This window comes from Taudactylus pleione, unplaced genomic scaffold (genome assembly GCF_031769625.1).
Source record: "Taudactylus pleione unplaced genomic scaffold, aTauple2 ptg000026l, whole genome shotgun sequence".
Taxonomy (NCBI): domain Eukaryota; kingdom Metazoa; phylum Chordata; class Amphibia; order Anura; family Myobatrachidae; genus Taudactylus; species Taudactylus pleione.
This window is the reverse complement of record NW_028284428.1, coordinates 10470511-10493480: the sequence shown is the minus strand read 5'-3', so window position 1 is coordinate 10493480 and position 22970 is coordinate 10470511. Positions and strand designations below refer to the sequence as shown.

The 22970-nt window shown below is 45.8% G+C and overlaps 1 protein-coding gene across 6 annotated transcripts in view; it reads right to left on the bottom strand.

Moving 5' to 3' along the window:
* MAP3K15 (mitogen-activated protein kinase kinase kinase 15) overlaps positions 1–22970 on the bottom strand; it is a 266385-nt gene that overhangs the window by 171689 nt on the left and 71726 nt on the right. For 5 of the 6 annotated variants that reach the window (XM_088451616.1, XM_088451618.1, XM_088451617.1 and 2 more), the window contains one exon: positions 3715–3854. In XM_088451616.1, the coding sequence (XP_088307742.1) occupies positions 3715–3854 (140 nt within the window). Of the gene's footprint in view, positions 1–3026; positions 3038–3714; positions 3855–22970 lie in introns of those variants that run through there. The other variant, XM_088451621.1, reaches the window with a different exon arrangement.

The window sequence follows — 22970 nt, the reverse complement described above, 5'->3', positions numbered from 1 at the left end:
CATACACTATTCTTCAGATATTTACAACTTAGACATGCTTTAAATGCACAATTTGTGGGTGCACCTCTGATGTTACAGGATTCTGTGCTCAAGTTGTTCCTATTGTCCCTAAACGCACATAGAGCTCTCTCATGTCTTTACTCCTTTATTATGACTGCTCACCACTCATCTAACCTTCCAAGTCTTAAACAAAAGTGGGAGGTGGAGGTTGGCCCAATGTGTGATGAATACTGGTCTCTGGCCCTTGGTAGTCCAAGAGAATCCATGGTGGCTATTAGATTCCAACAAATTCAATTATTTATACAACACAGGACTTACCTCACCCCTGTACATCTCCTTCAATCACTCCAATTACCGCCAGGTACTTGGAGTGATTGCATCATCAAATATACCCCAATCTGCTTTGACTCCAGCAGTTTGCACTCTTGGTACTTTGGCTGAGGATGTTTTTGATAGGTACACTAGACAATACATTCATAATTTATGTACCTTGGCCAAAGTATGTATAACGAGAGCGTGGAGGCTACTAAGGGTCCTGAGTTTTGCTCTAGTTAATACCACAATATCTCATGAGTGGTATTTATATACTACTCATAAAGCTTAATCCAAGTTTGACCAAATTTAGCAGAGATGGTTACAATCGACATATGCTAAGTTGTCGCCGGATAAGCATACTTTACCTAGACTCTACATTTTATGTTATGTTTATTGATTGGGAGTCGGACTATGGTTGGATCTTGCTCAAAGCTGTTCAAGCATATTCTGTACTAAATGATTTTGATACTATTCTGCACTGAGGGCCTGATTCACAACCGCTCGCGAGCGCACAGCGCTCACAAGCGGCTCGATGTTTGGCCACTGCGCATGCGCCGCGTCCGGCATGCGCATGCATGAGCCCCACTGAGCGACTGAACTTCAGTCGCTACGGGGCTCGCTACAAGACGAGGTGGCTGTCGATGGTGAGTGACAGCTCGCACCGTTTTGTAGGCGGTTAGGAGGGGTGGCTGCACAGACGCAGGTGTTCCCTTAGGAACGCCTGGCGTTTGTGGGAGGACCTACTGACATCACTACTGATGTCAGTAGAGGACTTCCTGCTCTGTTAGAGCAGGAAGTCCACTCGGCCTTGCGGCAGCCTAGACCACAGGGTCTTGTCGCAAGGCCGATGGTCACGATAATCGCGACGGACTCCAGGCCGCTCGCACAAGCTGTGGGAGGTCTCCCACAGCTTTGCGAGCGGCAGGAGACAAAAAAACGCCCACAGACCATGTGAGCTGCCTGCGGCAGCGAGCGGGTCTGAATCAGGGCCTGAGTCTATAATTCTCTTTTTTTTCATATACTTATATAATGTTTTTTTATTTTTCTCTGCTATGCTCTGCAATTTGCAAATATGTTATATATACTAGGTGTTCTATATTCATGGTGGATATGGTTTACGATTTTGAAGTGTTATAATTATTGTTGTGTTTTTTGTTTGTTTTAGTGTTATATTGTATTGTTCAATTGGAAACCATTTTCTATAAAAAAAATCTCAATTTAAAAATAAAAACAAAGGATGATTAGATGAAAATAGTATGTTTTAATTTCATTTTGCACCATTGTACATAAAAGACAAGCAATGCATGTTAAAATGCCTCAGATAGCATGTAATGGGCCTGATTCGGAGATGGATGTAGAAGCGCCCGCAGGTGCATCTATTGGCGGTCTTTTGTCTGTGACTGCAAATACAAAGGCCTTCTCTTGTGTTCAGAGATAGCAGCCTTCCTCCCTGGCCCAGCACACTCTGGGCCTGATTCAGACCTGCTCGCGAGCTCTGAGCGCTCGCAAGCGAATCGATGTTGGCCCAGTGCGCATGCGCACGAGGGAGTCGGCTCCGTCATGCACATGCGCGAGACCCAGATAGCGACAGCCAAGCCGTCACTATGGGTCTCGCTACAAAGGGGGCGTGCTGTCGATGGTGAGTGACAGCACACCCCCTTTGGTGGGCGTGCCGGGGGCATGGCTGGCCAGACGGAGGCGTTCCCATGGGAACGCCTACCGTCTGGGGCCGGCCCCACTGACATCACAAGTGATGTCAGTGGGAGTGCTCTCGGCTCTGATAGAGTCGAAAGCACTCCAGGGCTTGAGGCAGACGAGACCCTACCACAAGGGTCTCGTCGCAAGCCTGATGGTCGCGATGGTCTTGACCATCGTGACCATCTTTTTGGCCGCTCACTATAGCTGTGGGTGGTCAATCACAGCTATGCGAGCGGCCAGGAGGCCGCTCAAAAAAAACAGAGGGACGGCCCTGATTCAGAGCGAGCGCTCTGTCAGAGCGTCCAGCTCTGAATCAGGGCCTCTGCTGTGTGCTGGGCTGGGAAGGGTTCAGGTAGGCTGCTGCCTCTGGACAGCAGCAGTCTCTGCTCTCTCCCTGCCCTGATGTGCAACAAACTGGCGCTCTGCTGCCCTGCTAAAGCCGACACAGCGGTAGTGGGAAAGAGGAAAGTGTGATGCCCATAAGATGGACCATCTTCGTGCATGCGCTAAAACATGCCCATGACACCATCCAGGAAAATCCAATACATTTTCAATTGTGCGTGAGCTTCAAATTAGAACTGCAATGCTGGATGGACACAATCGGGTCACATGCATGCACTGGCAGTGTGTCCACCTCTGAATCAGCCCAATGCGCATTTCAGGGTGTAATTATAATAAATGGAGGAATTGCGCAAGTCTTCATGGGGCAGGGCAATTTCAACCAATATATGCTCTGCCAACTGGCATAGTACTCATTCTGCTTCAGGCCCTCTAAGTTCTTCCAGGGAATGGGAGCTTTATATATAAATATGTAGACATACTGTAACAACGTATATATATAACGAGTCACACAGTCTTGGTTTTTGGCCAGACTGTGAGAAGAATCTTGGAGCTCGAAGAAAAATGGTACAATACCCCTCTGCGGGGATAGGTGGGGCATGTCCGCCGGAGAAGATGAACTCGACTCGTCCTCTACAGCAACAGGCTGCATTATCAAGATAAAAATAAATTACCTTTCTCTCACTGGTTCTGACAACTGATGGGGAGTGTGGTAGGCCCTGGAGATGGACATTGAAGTCACTTTATTAAAAAGAAAAAAAAAAGTATGAAGTTCCTATATCTCCCCAACCCTGGCACATATAAATATGGGAATACCTCCTTTGAAAGAGGGGAGTCCAGTTTTTCAAACTAGATACCCCTATAAAATCTAATGTCTATTTATCAGTGTGAATAACAGATATTAACCCCTATATTGCAGAAACATAATGGAGTCCAGGAAGATCTCTCACAACCAGGCTTCCATAAATTCAGGAGCAGTCACATTTGAAAGGGGGATTTGCTATTTCAAATTACGCAGCCCCAATGTAGCTCACCTGTGATCCTACTTCTGAGTTTTAATTGACAAATATCTATTACAATATAAACGGCGGGATGCACGATGCTCGCTTTCGGGAAGCGATGCATCAACCACTCTTCGCATCCATGCCAGCATTAGTTATGCCGGTATGCATGTAGAAAAAATGTAAGGATGTCATCTTGACATGGCATCACCCACCGCATCCACGCAGCTTGGTGCATATGAAAAATGAGGTTAACCCCCCGAAAACTGCATTTTCAGGGGTTTGACTGCATTTCTTGCTTTGCTGCATCCCATCCATTGACTTTTAAAAAAAAAGTGTTTTCTTAATAAATATTTATTACCTTTAGGGATAGCGATGTATCAGCGTCAGTATCATGATAGATAATAACATTATTTGCCATGTCAAAACTTTCCCGCACACCAAGGTGGTAGAAAAGAGAAGGCTGTCTTCCTACATCGCTCATGTCCACCACAGCAACATCTGCAAGAGGAAGAGAAGCAATTATTATGAGACGGTTAGCTAATGCAACACATCTGGGACTTTCAGCGTTATTGATATATATGTATATGATTTATAATCCTAGCTTAATTTGTGGACAAATGCACAACACAAGACTCAAAATAACCCACAACTAAGTTTTCCTATAAAGTAATAGGGACTGATTGCCACAATACCCCGATCCCCGATCCAACATGTTGAATTTCCCTGATTTGCCAATCTCCAGCAAAAATTGGGGAATTTTAACATGCAGAATTCATCATGGCCGCGGATAGACGATTTTGAACTGTGTCGGCGGATTGGGGAATTGTGGTGCTGATGTATGGGCCCCTTTAGGCAGTTATTACAGTTTTGTTATTCATACATAAATTGCTCTCTATAATGTAAAGTTACATTAGCTCTTATTTACAATATCTCTGTGCTGAATTATTTTACAGGAAAAGATGTGCAGTAATAAGGAAGGGTGGGGGGGGGAGTTACACCTTACCCCTTAATATGTATTGGCAGGGATCCCTATCCTGGTAATCCTGCCTTTGCTCAATGGTCATTTAAACTCAAATGAATTGAAATGATAGCCAGCTCCTTACTGGAAAAGTATTTTTATTTATTTATGAAGTTATTTATATAGCGCATATATATTTTGTAGCACTTTACACAGAATTCTGGGCCATTTATATCAGTCCCTGCCTTAGTGGAGTTTACACTCTATATTCCCTACCACATACTGTATACACAAACACTAGGGATAATTTTGTCAGAATCCAGTTAAACTATGTTTGTTTTTGGATTGTGGGAGTAAACAGGAGAACCCACAGGAAACCCACAAACACATGGGGAGCACATACAAACTCAACAGTTAGGGCCTTGGTGGAAATCGAACCCGAGACACCAGTGTAATGCTAACCATTACGCCAGTTATACAGCCATCCAAATAGGGACCAGCGTCAGTGTCGTGATTCTTTTTATTTTTGTTGTTTTGCACATATTAAATCCCCCTCCAGCAGCATAACATGGTATGTAAAACCAATCAAGTTTTCCATCAATTGGGCCACTGTTCCATATGGCAGTGGTTCTCAAACTCGGTCCTCAGGACCCCACACAGGTCACCCAGCAGGTGCACAGGTGTATTCATTACTCACTGACACATTTTAAAAGATCCACAGGTGATCTAATTATTTAACTTCTGCTTCTGTGAGGAGACCTAGAAAACATACACAGTTTGGGGTCCTGAGGACCGAGTTTGAGAATCTGTGCCTTATGGCATTAGAGCAAGGACACATTGAGGGTGATGCAGAATTGAACATGTGCCTTTTTGACAGTCTTGTGTATTTTCGCACTCCACATGCTCCATAAGCTCACATATGCGAGTATGGGAGATGGAGAGTCAGTGGTGTATCTATAATTGGTTCAGGGTGAGCAGTGAACACAGGTGCCTGGGGCCAGGGTGGCCCACATCACCAGCCATGCACCCATTGCTTTACTTACCTTTTGTCCGCAGCATGCACAGATCTCCGGCACTAACTTCAGAAATATGTTGTAAAAGTCATATTTTTTAAGTAAACAACAGAAATATAGAGCCGGTGCCATAATTCTGAAGACTATGCCATAAATATGCATATGTGCACAAGAATCTGGCACAATGCTTGCATACACAATGTTTTTTTTCCATAAGGGGATGCTGGCACATGCACATACCTCGTCCCTTCTTAGTATGCCCCTGGCAAGAGTCATATGCATCTTTTTTGCATTTTAAATTGTGACTAAGGTGAAACTGAATTACAACTAGATGTATTCAAGTAGGTGAAATTCAGTGTGCAGAGTCCACAGAAGTGCTAGCTAAGCAGAGTTGGATGTAAGCATGAATATCATTTGCTTGTTCAAGTGTGCAGTGATGATGATAACGGGTATCAAACCAAGTGTACGTATATGTGCTGGGAGCACAGAAAGGGGCTTTCAACTATGCATATCAGCGAATAACCGCAATTAGTACCATGCACTCATGGAATTCAAGTAGGCATTATTCCCATTGTAATAATGGCTTCTGAAAAGGTTTATCATCACTTTTTTATATGAATATGTCCAATCTTCAATGGAAAAGCTATTGCAGGTGGTCATTAGATTAATTGGCCTTGGGAATGTATCAGATGCAGTTCTGAGATTTTCTGCAAAATTGGATAGGTGTGCAGGAATATATTGAGTGTTGATTCTGTGTCCAGATCTCCAGGAGGATTGTGTCAACAGTCTGGTGTGGAGTTGGATCCCCGGAGTATTTGACAAGTGTGTACTCATCTTACGTCATGCAGCGTCATGTCAGAAGAGTAATTAGCTTTAGCCATTGTTCCTAAATTAAAAACTGCAGATCAAAATGGAGGGAGGTATCTGAAGGTGTACTGGTGGCAGCCATTTTGTGGTGACATTTTGTCCTACATTGGTACTCTCTGAGTAGTTCCTGCTTTATTTAAGCAACTTTGTATAACAACTACTAATATGGAATTTGGATTATACCTTACTATAAGGTCCTGAACAGCAACAACTTCAGAAAAAAAAATCTGAAATACATCTTCAGGTAAGGACTATATAACAAAATTTGGCCTGCCAACCATACCCCTTTGATACCTTCCTCCCTTTTATCTGCAGTTTTTCTAAGCTACTGCCATCTCTAGCTGCATTATGATGTCACAATACAGTTCACAGCAATATATAGAGGATGCCCAACTACTGGCAGCCATTTTGTGGTGACATTTTGTCCTACATTGATACTCTCTGAGTAGTTCCTGCTTTATTTAAGCGACTTTGGATAATGACTACTGATACGGACTTTGGATTACACCTTCCAATAAGGTCCTGAACAGCAGCATCTTTAGAAAAAGAATCTGAATAACATCTTCAGGTAACTACTATATAACATATATACTGGAGATCTGGACATCATTCAATATATTCCTCCACACCTATCTAATTTTGCAGTAGATCTCAGATCTGCATCTGCTCAAACAATGTAATGAAAGTATTGTGTCACCAGACACACTTTTTTAATTTTTGGCAGACCAGACACATACAGGCAATAGTGTAGCTACAGTAAGTGCAGAGAATGGGGCTGCTATGGGGCCAAGTCCGCCTCTGGGGCCCAGCTCTCTCCCTGCACCGAGTTATATTGCCATCTCCTGAACCCCTGCTTTTCTATTATTACCAGAGTGCTGCTGCAATTTATCTGGGTCTACAGCTGATCTAAGCTACAGCCATTTTTAGCTGCTGTCTGCATGCATTATGATGTCACAATACAGGTCACAGCAGTAGTTCCTGCTTTATTTAAGCGACTTTGGATAACGACTACTGATATGTACTTTGGATTACACCTTCTTATGAAGTTCTGAACAGCAACATATTTAGAAAAATAATCTGAATAACATCTTCTGGTAAGGACTATATAAAATGTTTTACCAACAATACAATCCAGACAGGAAGGGACATCTAATCACAAATATGACCCAGTCTGTCTGTTTAATTGCAAAAGTTCTCATAAGAGAACATACTGTATCATTTAACTTCAGATTAGCTACTGCACTGCTGTACTAAATAACACTTTTAAATTGTAAGCTACGACTAATAGCAGAGCTGTGACTAGACATTTTAGTTCCCTGTGCCAGAATATGCATTAGCGCCCCCTCCAGTGGCGTAACTACTGCCCCCGCAGCCCCAGCGGTGGTTTGGAGGCGCCGAGTAGCTTGGGGGCGCCAGGGGCAGTGGTTAGGCAACTGCAACTGTGAGCGCTGGCCTCTGAAGTGATCGAAGGCTAAGAAAGCCTCTGATCACTTCAGAGGCCAGCGTTCCCAGTAATGCATTGCACGGGTGATGTCATGACGTCACCCACGCAGTGAGGAACCTGAGCGGCGCGTCTGCTGGATCAAATGATCCAATCAGCACGGAAGTCGGGAGAGACAGCTCGGATGACAGCTGCAGCCTGCACGGAGTCAGGTAAGTAGGGGGGGAACAACTACAGGGCGCACTAATTGAAGGGGCACAACTACAGGGGGCAGTGGGCACTACTTGAAGGGGCACAACTACCGAGGCACTACTTGAAGGGGCACTAATCGAAGGGGCACAACTGCAAGGGGCAATAGTTTAAGGGACACAGCTACAGGGGCACTGTATAAGGGGCACAACTACAGGGAGCACTACTTGAGGGGCACAACTACAGGGACACTACTTGAAGGGGCACAGCTACAGGGGCACTACCTGAAGGGGCACAATTACAGGGGCCACTACTTGAAGGGGCACAATTACAGGGGCACTACTTTAAGGAGCACAATTACAGGGGGCACTACTTGAAGGGGCATAACTACAGGGGCACTACTTGAAGGGGTACAACTACAGGTGCAATACTTTAAGGGGCACAACTACAGGGGCACAGCTACAGAGGGCACTGCCTATGGGCACAACTACAGGGGGCCCTGGATAATGGGTACTACTACAGGGAGTATTGCATAAGGGGCACTATTACAGGGGGCATTGTATACAAGGCACAATTACAGAGGGCACTACTTGAAGGGGCACAACTACAGGGGCAATACTTTAAGGGGCACAGTTACGGGGCACTGCATATGGGCACAGCTACAGTGGGCACAACTTTAAGGGGCCCTGGATAATGGGTACTATTACAGGGGGCATTGCATATGGGGCACAACTACAGGGGGCACTGTATAAAGGGCACTAATTTGATAGGTTATAAACTATGTTCCCAATAATCTGGTTCTACATGGACATAAAAATGTGCAACCTGCCTTGAGCTGAGGTGACAGACTGGCAGGAGCGGAGAGGAGGGTTGATGAAGTAGATCTGTCAGGGTGGGATGTAATGGGCATTATTGTGTGGCATAAAGTGTAATGGGCATTACTGTGTGCACAATGTGCTATTAGGGGCATTACTGTGTGGCATTATGTGTTATAAGGGGAATAATGTATAAGGGGCATTACTGTGTGGCATAATGTGTTATGTGGCATAATGTGAAATAGAGGCATTACGGCATGCCATAATTTGTTATAAGGGCATTACTGTTTGGCATGTGTAAGGTGCATTGCTGTGTGGCATAATGTGTTGTAAGGGGTATTACGGTGTGGCATAATGTGTTATTGGGGCATTCCGGTGTGGCACAATGTGTTATAAGTGGCATTACTTGGTGTGTCATAATGTGTAAGGCACATAACTGTATCATGAACATGAAACCGCACACCTTAAACGTCGTCTTTGGGTGTGTTTGTTATTTGGGCGTGGGGGGAGGAGCGTCTGAAACTTTTTTGGCATTGGGGAGCAAAATTTATAGTTACGTCACTGGCCCCCTCCCTCCCCCATTTAAATAGGGATATTATGTGCTTGCCAGATAGAGACGTGTGGTCCTGTGGGGAATGCTGTAGCCTAATGGCACACCCGTATTTTTATCACTCCGGAGATGCTGGGCTGCCCCTAAGCTCTTCCTCGCACTGTGTAGATGCCCTGCTTATGGCTATGCTGGTACAAACCACCACTAATTAGCTAATGATCCCCAATCCCTAAGGCAGACACCTGTCTAATGACCACCCCCAGCCCAAATGCAGATCCCTGTCTAATTACTCCCACCTCAATGCAGACCCATCTTACTACCTCCCCCCACCCCACCCTTGTTTAATAACCCCAGCCTTAATGCAGATCCATATCTAATGACACCCTCCTCTAATACAGACCCATATCTAGTGACCCCCTCCCATAATGCAGACCATAGTCTAATGAACCCCAACCTCTAATGCAGACTCCTACATTGGGAGTAATTAGACAGGGGTCTGCACACCTCAAATGTGCCGCGTAATGAGCCCCATTATGTTATATGCCTGCACATACTCCTCAACATTAATGCTCATAATATATTATAAATAATCAATTCCTAGTGTCACACTTATATAGGTGCAATCAGGGTCATTAATGCAGTATTTTTATGGCGATATGATGCTACCAGTAAGTGATCAGCAATCAATCTCATTAACCTATTACAGACTAATTCCTAAGTGTACACAAAGTAATGCTGCCAATGAACCTGTTTAATCATGCCTGCAGCCTGTGTGTTCTGCACAATTAGTACTGACAACCCCCCCACCCCCCAGCGACTGACACTCACTGATAAGGAATAAAGCTGCCCTGCAGTGTGGACCCGTGCAGCTGCGCCTCACTCAGCACTGTGGGAGGGACGTCATGACATCCCTTTCCACACACACACACAGGGCCTGATTCAGCAAGGATCACTGATGCGATTGCTGCTGCAATCGCGCACGCAGTTCTGCTGTGAAAGTACGCTAATAATTGCAATCGCAAAGCACTCGCACGAACAACATTAAGACGCCCACACAAACTTGTCAAATATATGAAAGGTGTGTCATTGCTGTACCTGACTTTGTATAATATTAAATTATTCATAAATGCAAGCTACATTTACAATATAAAATGTAATAAAATACAAAACACAAATGAAAAGTATATGAATTACAATTGTCTCCAAAAGGAACATTCATTCCCACCGCAATCCACATGTAAATGGTAAATAAGTAATGCAAATAGACAGCTGCAGCTTCACATAACATTGCCACATACGATTTATGTACCCACAGTTGAAGTGTTCAAACCACAATGAGCCAGTTATAGGCAAAAATAAATTCCTGCTGGTAGTCATCATCATCATCGGATACTGTGGTACCAGCCCTCCATTGGATACTGTGGTTCCAGCCCTCCATTGGATACTGTGGTACCAGGCCTCCATTGGATACTGTGGTACCAGGCCTCCATTGGATACTGTGGTACCAGACCTCCATTGGATACTGTTGTACAAGCCCTCAAGCTCCCACAACAAACATGCCTCTTAAAAGGCGTACCTGCAAGAGTCTCTTAGGGGTCAATGTATCAACTTGCCCCTTTTCTTAGCACTAAGAGACATCCGCTACATCTGCTTAACACAGCGATGCAGAATGTCTGTGCTGAAATTTGTCACAAAGAGAGAGGTGTTATGTTAACTCCCCCAGTACCTCCATGCTGATCCAATACGGAATGACTCCCGACTGCCCCATCGCACGTGTGAGATCTTGCAAAACCACAATGTCTCATTAAGTTGCATGCACAAGATCCGGCAAGAAACACATAGGGGGTGATTCAGAGTCGGTCGCAAGCGCTGAGCGCTCGCAACCGACTCGATGTTGCCCCACTGGGCATGCGCACGACGGAGCCGGCTCCGTTGTGCGCATGCGCGAGACCCGGCTAGCGACGGACGCTCTGTCGCTAGGGGTCTCGCAGCAGATGGGGCAAGCTGTTGATGGTGAGTGACAGCTCGCCCCGTTTGGGAGGCGGGCAGGGGGCGTGCCTGCCCAAACTGAGGTGTTCCCGCCGGAACGCTTGCCGTTTGGGGGCGGCTCCACTGACATCATTGCAAATGTCAGTGGGAAGCTCCCTGGGGCTTACGAGTGCCCAGACCCAACCCAAGGGTCTGCTCGTAAGCCCCGATCGTCGCGATGGTCCTGACCATCGCAACCATCACCCATGTCGGTCGCTAGAGCTGTGGGTGTTAACCCACAGCTTAGCAATCGACAAGGAGGCGGTCTTTCAGGATGCAAGCGGCCGCCCTGATTCAGTGCGACCGCTTGCAACTAACGAGCGCCTCTGAATGAGGTCCATAGTGCTATCCTCAGAGGTGCCATGTATTAATAACCAAACAATGAAAAACTTTTCCTCACTAAGAAGGTGCCCATATCGCTTCTGTACCATAACCAGTTATGATGGCGGATTTTTTAACAGAAGCCAAAGGTGCCACTAGAGGAATCTCTCATGTCATACATTCTGGAGAAGCGGGAATAACCCCTTTTTCATGGAAAACTCCAAATGCCCCGGAGTCTCAGGTCGCAATTACTTGAACATACCCTATGCTTTCCTGCCCCTGCTCTCTATACCATTTAGCCTCTCCAACGCAACTCATTGAAATGCAAAAAACTATAGTATGCATAGTACGAAAATGCGTGTCTTATGCAAAATAAAATTGATGTACGTCCAACTGATATGAATGATTACATATTATCTGCACAATTCTGCATAATATGACTGCCCCTAAATAAATAAGTGATAATAATGAGCCCAATGATGGTAGGACACAGATGAAAGTTACCCTAAGAACACCTATGAATAAATGGGTAATATGTTGGGCCAAAGTGAAGGTAGTCAAAAGCCTTCAAAGACACCCATATTTGTTAAATGTATTAGCAAGCTGTGGATAAAATATGGAACCTACTGTAAGCTGGCAAAACCTCTACATTCCACAGGTTACAGTGAAGAACAGGTGTTGTAGCCCATAACAACCAATTAGTCACTAACTTTCATTTTCTAACCTGTACTGGTAAATGTCAGTTACAAACTGATTTTTTATTTTATAATTACCTATAGAACAGCTTTTATGAATGTCTTCCAGCTGCCTAGACACACTGCAATTTTGCTAGACAATTAGGAATTTTTAGTCATAACTGCCCACAAATTGCAGCATATAAACCTTGGACCCAAAAAAGATTACAAAAATCGATTAACATCTGATCAGGATGGTTATGATGTTGACAGGGCTGGTGTTGACTGGGATGAATGATGTTGAACGGGATGGCTGGAAAATCAGTCACACGATGAGAGAATTTAACGGTGCATGTGGGTATTGGCCAACCAAGCAACATGTGCCTTCTATGACCCAGCTGTTCAATCTGAGCACTGTACAGTTGGATCCAGATGATTTGGTCGTATACATGTATGTATATTTATGATAAAACAAAAATACTGACACTGTATTGCATTAATTGCTCTGCATTAAGGCCAAAACCTTCCATTTACTAAGCTGCAGTGATCAGCGATTTGAGATGTATCAAAGCTTGGACAGAGATAAAGTGGAGAGAGATAAAGTACCAACCAATCAGCTCCTGTCATTTTTCAAACACAGCCGGTAAAATGAATGGAGCTGATTGGTTGGTTCTTTTTTTTTTCTTTAAACAATTTTATTGTATTCAATATAGAACAATAGTACAAGCAAAAAATGCAAAATGTTACATTACAAAAAGAATGTCATTAAAGAGGTACATTTTGACAATAGCAATAATGAATACAGATTTTTATTTTATGGGGAAAAGAAGATAAATATAAGGGCAGAAAAGGGAAAATAAAGAATAAAACAATAAGAAAAATTCCCAAACATTTGTTGAGATTATATCAGGTACAGCTGTAAAAAAACCAAAAGGAAATATATGAGATATGGTAAGAACTTACCTTTGTTATCTCTATTTCTACGAAGTCCATAGGGTTCCACGGGATACCTTGGGGTATAGGTGTGACGTCAGTCATCGGGCACCATAGAGTTAAGCTTTCAGCCTCCCAGGATGCACTAGGGTCCCCCTCCTATACCCCGCCCCCGAGCCAAGGCATCTCAGTTTTGTACCAATCCACAGGCCGGAGGAGGAGAAGGAAGAGAGAGAAAAAAGATCTGGATACACACAAGAATCACATTCTCACCAGAGGGAGACGGAAAAACCGGTGACCAGAGCAAAGCCCATCTGCAGCACAGGTGCGACAGGGCGGGAGTCCTGTGAAACCCTATGGACTTCGTAGAAATAGAGATAACAAAGGTAAGTTCTTACCATATCTCATATTTTCTACTTCAGGGTCCATAGGTTATCCACAGGATACCTTGGGGATGTCCCAAAGCAGTATCCTTTAAGGGTGGGGACGCTCCTGTGCTGAAAGGAGAATCCGCCGCCCGAAGGAAGCATCCTGAGAGGCGAAGGTGTCAAACCTGTAATACCTCACGAAGGTATGGACAGAGGAACATGTAGCAGCCTTGCAGATCTGGACTGCAGAGGCACCACGTCGAGCTGCTCACGAAGGACCCACAGACCTAGTGGAATGAACCTTCACAGAAGGAGGAACCGGCAGGCCTTCATGAAGATAAGCTTCAGAAATAGCCATACGGATCCAGGCTGCCAAAGTTTGCTTTGAAGCAGGCCAACCCTTTTTATGGAAGCCATAGAGGACAAACAAGGCGTCCGACTTCCTAAACGAAGAAGTGGCCTCACCCACTGAAAGGCCAGGTGAGTTAAAAGCCGGAACAACTATTTCCTCGTTAACATTAAACTGGGAAACAACTTTGGGAAGAAATTCAGGACGAGTGCGTAACACTGCCCTGTTCCCATGAAAAATCAAGAAAGGGGGTCTACAAGAAAGAGCCCCTAAATCAGAAACACGTCTGGCCGAAGCTATGGCCAGAAGGAAAACAGTCTTAGCTGTTAGCCATTTAAGATCCACTGAGCCCAGTGGTTCAAACGGCGGTCCCTGGAGAGCCCTCAGGACCACAGTCAAGTCCCAAGGCGCAACAGGTGGAACAAAAGGCGTCTGAATTCGCAGAACGCCCTGCATAAAGGTGCGCACATCACAGATTGTAGCAATCCTACGGTGAAACCAGACAGATAGGGCCGAAACCTGTACCTTCAAAGAAGCAAGGCGAAGCCCATGGTCTAATCCCGCTTGATAAATCCTCGCGGAAGACGGTTTCCGAGCTCTTAACATGGTACGCACTACAGAGCTGGAAAACCCCCTGGACCTTAACATGGCTGTCTCAACAGCCACGCCGTCAAAGACAGCCGAGTCAGGTCCGGGTGAAGACAAGGACCCTGCGACAGAAGGTCCGGTCGTAGCGGCAACCGCAGAGGACTGTCCACGGACAGACCCTGAAGGTCTGAGAACCAGTGCCATCTGGGCAACGCGGGAGCTATCAACAGGAGCGTCCCTCCTTCCTGTTTGAATTTCCTGGATTACCCGTGGAAGAAGGGAAACCGGAGGAAACAGGTAAGCGAACCGGAACGTCCACCGGACGGACAGAGCATCCACCAGAGACGCCTTTTCGTCTCTTGTGCGAGACCCGTACACCGGCAACTTGTTGTTGTGCCGGGCCGCCATGAGGTCGATCTCTGGAAGACCCCACTTGTCCACCAGCAGTTGAAAAACGTCCGGGTGCAGGGACCATTCCCCCGGATGAACGTCCTGGCGACTGAGAAAGTCCGCTTCCCAATTTAGCACTCCCAGGATGAAGACAGCTGATATAGCCGGAAGATTGCGCTCCGCCCATACCAGGATCCGAGATACCTCTACGAGAGCTGCCCGACTTCGGGTTCCTCCTTGCCGGTTTACGTAGGCCACGGTGGTAGCGTTGTCCGACTGGACCTGCACTGGGCGACCCTGGAGAACCCAATGTGCCTGCTGGAGAGCATTGAAGACCGCTCGGAGTTCCAAGATATTTATTGGAAGCTCTGCTTCTGTCGGAGTCCACCTGCCCTGGAACAAGTGTGGACCCGAAACTGCTCCCCAGCCCTGAAGACTGGCGTCCATTGTCAACAGGACCCAATTCGGTACCCAGAACGGACGACCCTGTTGAGATGGGTCGTCTGCAACCACCAGGCAAGGGACAGGCGAACCTCCGGGGTGAGCACTAACGTCTGGGATTTTAGAGACTGAGGCAGTCGGTTCCATTTGGACAGGATTAGGTACTGCAGAGGTCTGGAGTGAAACTGGGCATATTCCACCATGTCGAACACCGACACCATGGAGCCCAGTAACCTCATTGCCTAGTGTAGAGACACCCGGCGACTGTGCAGACAACTGCGCACCCTCGACTGTAAGGCAGAGATCTTTTCCCCCGTCACAAAGATTCTTTGCTGTCCCGAGTCCAATAAGGCTCCGAGGTGCAGAATCCGCTGAGACGGGATTAGAGTGGACTTCTGCCAGTTTATCAACCAGCCGTGCCTGTGCAGTAGGGCAATGGTCAGGTCCAGGTGACGCAGAAGGAGCTCCGGCGATACTCCACTGAGAGAAGGTCGTCCAAGTACGGCAACATGCGGACTCCCTGCAGCCGCAGAGAAGCCGCCATGACCGCCATCACCTTGGTGAACACACGCGGTGCTGTCGCCAGGCCAAAAGGTAACGCCCGAAACTGAAAATGGTCGCTGCGGATTGCAAACCTGAGGAACTGTTGATGGCGCAAAAGAATAGGGACATGCAGGTAAGCGTCCTGTATGTCCAATGACACCATGTAGTCCCCAGGTTCCAGCGCCAGAATGATGGACCGTAGGGTCTCCATCCGAAACTTCGGCACCCGCAAAGACTTGTTGAGAGCTTTGAGGTTGAGAATCGGACGATACGATCCATTGGGTTTCTGCACCAAAAAGAGATTGGAATAGAAACCCTGGCTCCTCTGGGAGAATGGAACAGGCACTATAACTCCAGCCTGGAGCATAGTGTGCAAGACCTTCCGCAGCTCCGTGGCCTTGTTCCGGTCTGATGGTAGACCCGTGTTGAAAAATCGAGCCGGGGGTCTGTGCCGGAAGGAGAGGGCATACCCGTGGGAGACCACCTGGAGAACCCAAGTGTCTGTCGTGGTGATCGACCAACACCGGGCGAACTGCAGCAGGCGGCCTCCCACTTTGGGATCCCCCAAAGGGAGGCCCGGACCGTCAGGCCGCAGGCTTGTCATCTGGCTTAGGGGCCGAACGTCTGGTACTTCAGGCCTGTTTCCGTGGCTTGGCCGATTTCTTGGGGCCAGCCTGTCGGGGAAAAGACTGTGGTTTGGGCCTGCCCTGGGCCCTATAAGACCGAAAGGACGATGGCCCTGAACCAGAAGGGACAGCAGCCGACGGGAGACATGCCGATTTAGCTGCCGCCAGTGTGGCTACAATCTTGTCCAGATCTGAACCGAAGAGAACTTCTCCGTTAAAGGGCAATGCCTCCAAACCCTTTTTGGAACCAGCAACCGCCTTCCAGGATCGCAACCACAAGGTGCGACGAGCAGCCACCGCTGCCGAAGAAGTTCGAGACGCCAGGGTACTAATGTCTAAGGCCGCCTCATTGATATAAGTGGCCGAATCACGGAGATTACCAATCAACTCCGCCTGCTCAGCCGGACAGTCGGAATCGAAGGACGCCTCCAACGTATCCGCCCAGCGCTCCATAGCTCTGGCAACCCAGCAAATGGCCATAGCCGGCCGCGCTGCCCCCCCCCCCCCCCGCAAGTGAATAAGCGGACTTCAGGCAGATCTCCACCTTGCGGTCCGTAGCATCCTTAAGGGAGGACATGGATGGCATTGGTAATGTGGCACTACGGACAAGACGTGTCACATGAGAATCCACCTGTGGAGGGGATTCCCACTTAGCAAAATAATTATCCGCGAACGGATAAGCCACCGCCAGAAGCCTCTGCGGCTGGTATCGCTTGCCAGGCTGTTTCCACGCCTCCTCTAAATGGTCCACCAACTGACCCGAAAGAGGAAAGACTGTGGCGTCACCCTTCACATCCTTAAAAAAGGCATACTTGGATTTAGCCGCTGGGGGAACTTCGTCCTCAATCACCAAGGCTGTGAGGACTGCCCGAATAAGTCCAGGAATATACACCTTGGAGACAGGGAAGGCGCGCTCCCCTGGCATGCATTTAACCCCTGGGACGCCGCAGCGCTACCGCTCTGCCGTGGTCCTGCTGTACCAGGGGGGTAGTGGAGGCGCAGGTTAGTACCTGGTTCCACGCTGCAGCCAGTCCCCAGGGAGCCCCCTGCCTGGGGACTTCTGGACCATGCATCAGCGGGGACCCACCGCGGGACCCCGCTGCTTACCTTGCTGCCCCCCTTGAGTCCGGCCATGGTCCTAAACATATGGGGTCACCGCTAGCTGTGACCCCAGATGCTTACCAGCATCCCCGGATCGGTACCGGCGTTCTGGTACCGGCGGGGGTGTAGGGAGGACAGCATGGACGTCAAAACTGACTGTCCATGCTGTACTTCTAGATGTGCAGCCACAGCTGCAAAACGAAAACTTCAGGGGCTCTTCATGGCCCCCCTCTAACAGGTGCCTTCATGTTATATGAATTTCCTGAAGTTTAGCCAATTTTGTCCATTTCATTACGGAAGGGAATTGTTTTGAAAATTCGGGCAGGAAATGTGAAATCAGGGAAATCTGTAAGTCAGGAGGACCATACTTTGTGGCACAGTTTGTCCATGTCTTGGGGCAACAAATCATTATAAAGAAAACTAATTTTGAATTTGCAAGTCGTAGCCAAAGTAAAAACAGAATATATAGGCGCAAGTGTAATATTATGTAGCAGGGGATCAAATGAGCCAGGGCTTGTTTTACTATTAATGTAGTGTCAGGTTTACAAATATAAAAAAAAAATGGGAGTTAGGAATATCGTATAAATCTTTAAGTTGTTGGAAAGAGTATAAATTGCCTCCAGGGTCAAATACGTTCTGGATGGCTGCCGAGCCATTTTGTTTCCACAAGAAGTATTGTGAAATTGTGAGTGATGGAGCAAAATCCGGGTTTCCCTATAATGGGATAAATTTAGTGATGTAAGGGTTAGAATCAAAACGTTTATGTATGACGGACCATGCTCCTCTATAGGTATCCATAAAAAATAAATTGTGTGTTATACCTCTCGGCAGCTTCGAGCGGGGTAAGTGAAGCAAAGCTGCAGGGGCAAAAGGCGCAAATAGTGCCTCTTCCAGCAATCTGTTAGTAAAATATGATTGCCTAGCTACCAGTCTGAGATATACTGAAAGGCCGTGGTGCATGAGTAGGTGAAAATGTCAGGCAGTCCCAACTATCCCTTGGATTTGTGATGAAGTAATCGACTTCTAGCAATCCTAGGTTTCCTACGACTCCATAAAAAACTTTGAAATGCTGTCGTACATTTAGCAATATCAGTTTTAGAAAGAAACATAGGTATCATTTGGAGAGTATATGCCAATTTTGGGAATAAAACACTTTTGATGACAGCTGCTCGTCCTAATAAGGAACGCGGAAGCGATACCCAGTGTTGACGTTTTTGTAAAATTTTTGTCATAATTGGTGGGAAGTTGGCATTATATATTTGGTGTATAGATGGAGTAATAAAAATGCCCAAATATTTAAATTTTGAAGAAATAACAGAAAAAGCAGAAGTAGGGGGAGTGCACAATGGCAATAAATCTGGTCTAGATAGTGGGAGTATTTCGGATTTGACTACATTTATTTTATAACCTGCGAAAGAACTAAAAACGGATATAAGATGAAGGATAGCAGGAATAGATATGGAGGGGGTGAAAGATAAAAAGCAGTAAATCGTCAGCGAATAAAGACAACTGAAGCTCGACAGTACCTATTCGGATACCTTTAAATTGTTGGTCAGACCTCAGTGTAATTGCCAAGGGTTCCAGAACCAATGCGAACATAAGGGGGGATAGGGGACAACCTTGCCAGGTACCTCCCTGAATAGAATTAGGAAGTGATACATAGTTATTAGCTACTATACGTGCAGAGGAAGATACATTTAACGTTTGGATAAGGGACAGAAATTTAGGGGGAAATCCAAATCTGCGAAGCGACTCATAGAGGAGATCCCACACCACCAGATCAAACGCTTTTTCAGCGTCTAATGAAAGTAATAATTGGAGATCATCTTCATGGAATTCATCAAAATGTAGCAAAACTGCCAGGACTTTGCGTATGTTAGAAACAGCACTGTGTCCCCAGACAAACCCCATCTGATCAGCATGCACCAAGGTAGGAATCACCCGCTTCAGTCGGACCGTAATAAACTTTAGTAAAAATCTTGTAGTCAACGTTTAATAAGGATATGGGGGGATAGGAAGCGGGTTGAGTGGGGTCTTTACCGGGTTTTGGCAGGACTTTAATGAAAGCATCATTAAAATAAGTGGGCAATGCCTTTCCTGAAAGTATGGAATTACAAAGGTCTGTAAGGGGGGATACGACAGAGGATTTAAGGCATTTATAGAATTCTCCTGTGTAACCATCAGGACCTGGTGATTTTCTGGGGTGAAGTCTTTTAATAATTGAGAGAACCTCAGAGTCAGTAATGAGTTCAATTGAACTTCAGTTAGACTAGGAAGTGATATGGAATCCCAGAAAAGTTGTTTATTATATAAATTAATGGAATCTTGGGAGTATAGTTTAGAGTAAAAAGAATGTAAAACTTCTAAAGATTGGTTGGTACTTTAATCTCACTCTACTTTATCTGTCTCCAAACTTTGATAAATATCCCCCATTGTGTCTATCATCGACGCCTAATATATTGTTGGCTTTTATAATGGATTCCAAACAGCAGCATGCTAGACAGGGTCGTATCTAGAGAGGAGGGGCCCTGTGTGCAGTCTCCGACACGGGCCCCCTCCTCTCTATCCGGCGGCCAGCAGCGCACTGAGCTGTGTGCGGCCAGCGCCGGAGTCATAGACTCTGGGCACTAGAGTGCGCCCAGAGTCTATAGAGGATGCGCAGGACACCGGAAAAATGGCTGTGGCGGGCATTTTCCCTGTATTGTGCATGCGCAAATGACGGGAATATGGTTGCGGCGGCAATTTTCCAGTTGTTTTTACAGCGCTGGAGCCCTGCGCTGACGTGGGACTCCGGAGAGGTAAGTAATTCTATGGGTGCAGGGTGTGCAGTGCGGGGCCTCCCTGGACCCAGGGGCCCGTGTTCCCCGCACACCCTGCACCATTATAGATACGCCCCTGATGGTAGGCTTGAAACCCACATAATTTTTCCATCTAAAAAAAACCAAAACTGTTTACAATGTATTCATTCAGGATATATAAACATGTTTTTTGATAGCAGAAATATTTACAATCCACTGAAAACCATCTAAATAGTTTATTAAATTCTGTTATTCATAGATTAGTATAAATAGATTTTATAGTATTTTTACTGAGAAACGTGCCTGCCCTTTTCCCCAACAAATCTCACAGACAGCATACCAAGCATGGGAACCTTGTGAGCATGAGAATGTTAACCCTTGTTAGCAAGAATGCAATTGTGCAATAAAGTTAAAAAAAACAGGAAGCACTATTGTCTACTGTAACATCTGTAGCAGGTTAGGGAGCAGATATAACCAAACATAGTCTTGTTTGTAAAGTAAATATATTCTAAGCTATAAAAAATACAAAGGGGTCTATTCAGCAACAATGACGATATTGCCCAGAATATTATCGGGCAACATCGTCACGAGATTTTATCAATTATGAATAAAATATGTAAGCTATGCAGCAATAGCGGTTGCGGTAACACGTCCCTGCGATGTCACAGAAGGGATTGTTTTCAGGATTCCGAAAACAATCCTTTCTGTTTGTTCTTCTGCGCATGCTCCGTCATGCGCTCGGGAACAGTCTCCGCCCTAGCTTCCCGGTGACCGCGTAGGGGTAAGCTCCAACCTCCCGAAACTGATTGATATGTGTATACAGGCTTTATACTAGCCTGTATACATGTATATTTATGTGCTTTTATATTTAACATTTATATATAAATGTTAAATATAAAGTATAAAGCCTGTATACACATATCAATCAGTTTTGGGGAGTTTAAAAGCTTCTACAGTGACTTACCTGTCGCCAATCACCAGGAAGCAGGGACGGAGACTGGGCAGGCCTTCAAAATGCTGCAGGGAAAATTTCCCTCTGTCCCTGCAGTTTTTGGGAAATGTAAGTATTTTCTTCATATAACACCATTCTGAAATGGCGTTATATAAAGGGAATATTTATCGAGTGATTTAACACTTTTTGCTTTGCTGAATAGCAAAAAGTGTTAATGCTCTGTAGAGATCAATGGCCTGATCCCTACAGTGCGGTATTTAGTGAGATGGAAATTAATGGAGAAGATAATTGAGTTATCTTCTCCATTATCCCACTGCTGAATAGGGGAGTTACATAAAAAATACGGAAATCACAGTTTCCATATTTTTTATGTAAAAAAATCAATGCTGAATAGACCCCAAAATGGACTTTGCACATTCATATATGAGTTTCTAAAATATGATAATAAACGTAGATGATGGGGAAGCCAAAAATTGGAGATGTTGTGTAGAGTGGGGTGCAAGTCTTAAGATTCCTCCTAAAATGAGAGGACTGATGTGAAATTTATCAAGAAAATATTATTATTTTTTTAAAAGCCAAAAGTTTAGAGCACATAGCTTTAAGGACAATTTATATCAACCAACTGGTAAGTATTTTTGCATGACGGCAACTCGAATACCAGCGCCAAGCCGTACCCTGCCAATAAGATGGAAGGCAGTAAATCCGCTCAGAACAATTACAGTCAAACAAAGTACTGCAAGTATTATACTGACGTAAACAGCATAGTAAAAGAAAACGTTATAAAACAAAAACAAATCCCCTAGACGGGATGTACTTATATTACCAGCGGCCGGAATGCCGGAAGATAGGCGTTGAAATCACTGTAAAGTGACAGTTAGGAGCTGATTGTTCCATACCTCCCTCTCCGAGTCCTCTCTGTTCCTCCCTTACCCATATCCCCATCTCCTCCCTGCTACCCTCTTCTCCCTGCTTTGCATGTCTCCCTTTCCTCCCTGCTATACATCTCCTTCTCCTCCCATCTGACTTCTCAGCTGTCCTCCACCCTACTACCGTTCAACCCCTTTACTTACCTTAGTCATACAGTGGGAGCGGTGGTCTGGAGAAGTCATCTTCCTGCCGCTTCTCTCACCAGCAGGGCTTGTTGGCTGTCCTCTCACAGGTCCAGCTACAGTAGAAAAGCTGGATTACATGATGCAGCGGCTATCAGTTAATGATAGGCTGGGAGTTCACCACAGAATGATGAGGTCACCGCATGGCACACACCCAACCTATTAGACACTGACAGCCACCACATCACCTGAACTACTACAGGATTCCAAGGCCCAAATTTATCAAAGAGTTATATTCTTGTTATCACTCGTTACTAATCTTAAATGGTGCTCCAACCAATCAGCTCCTGTCATTTTTCAAACACATGACAGTTAGTAGCTGATTGGTTGGAGCATCATTTAAGATAAGTAACGAGTGATAAGAAGAATATCACTTGTTAAAAAAATCTGGGCTGGCAGAGGACCGGGCAACACACCCGCAGACAAGAACAGGAACACCTAATCCAGCTCTGCCTAATGTTTCTCAGTCCAGTCCCCAGGGTGTTCGGAATACCGTCATGCCTAGGATTTAATCCCAGGTATTTCCAGGATCTGCCTGGAATCCTGGAATCTGGTCCAGA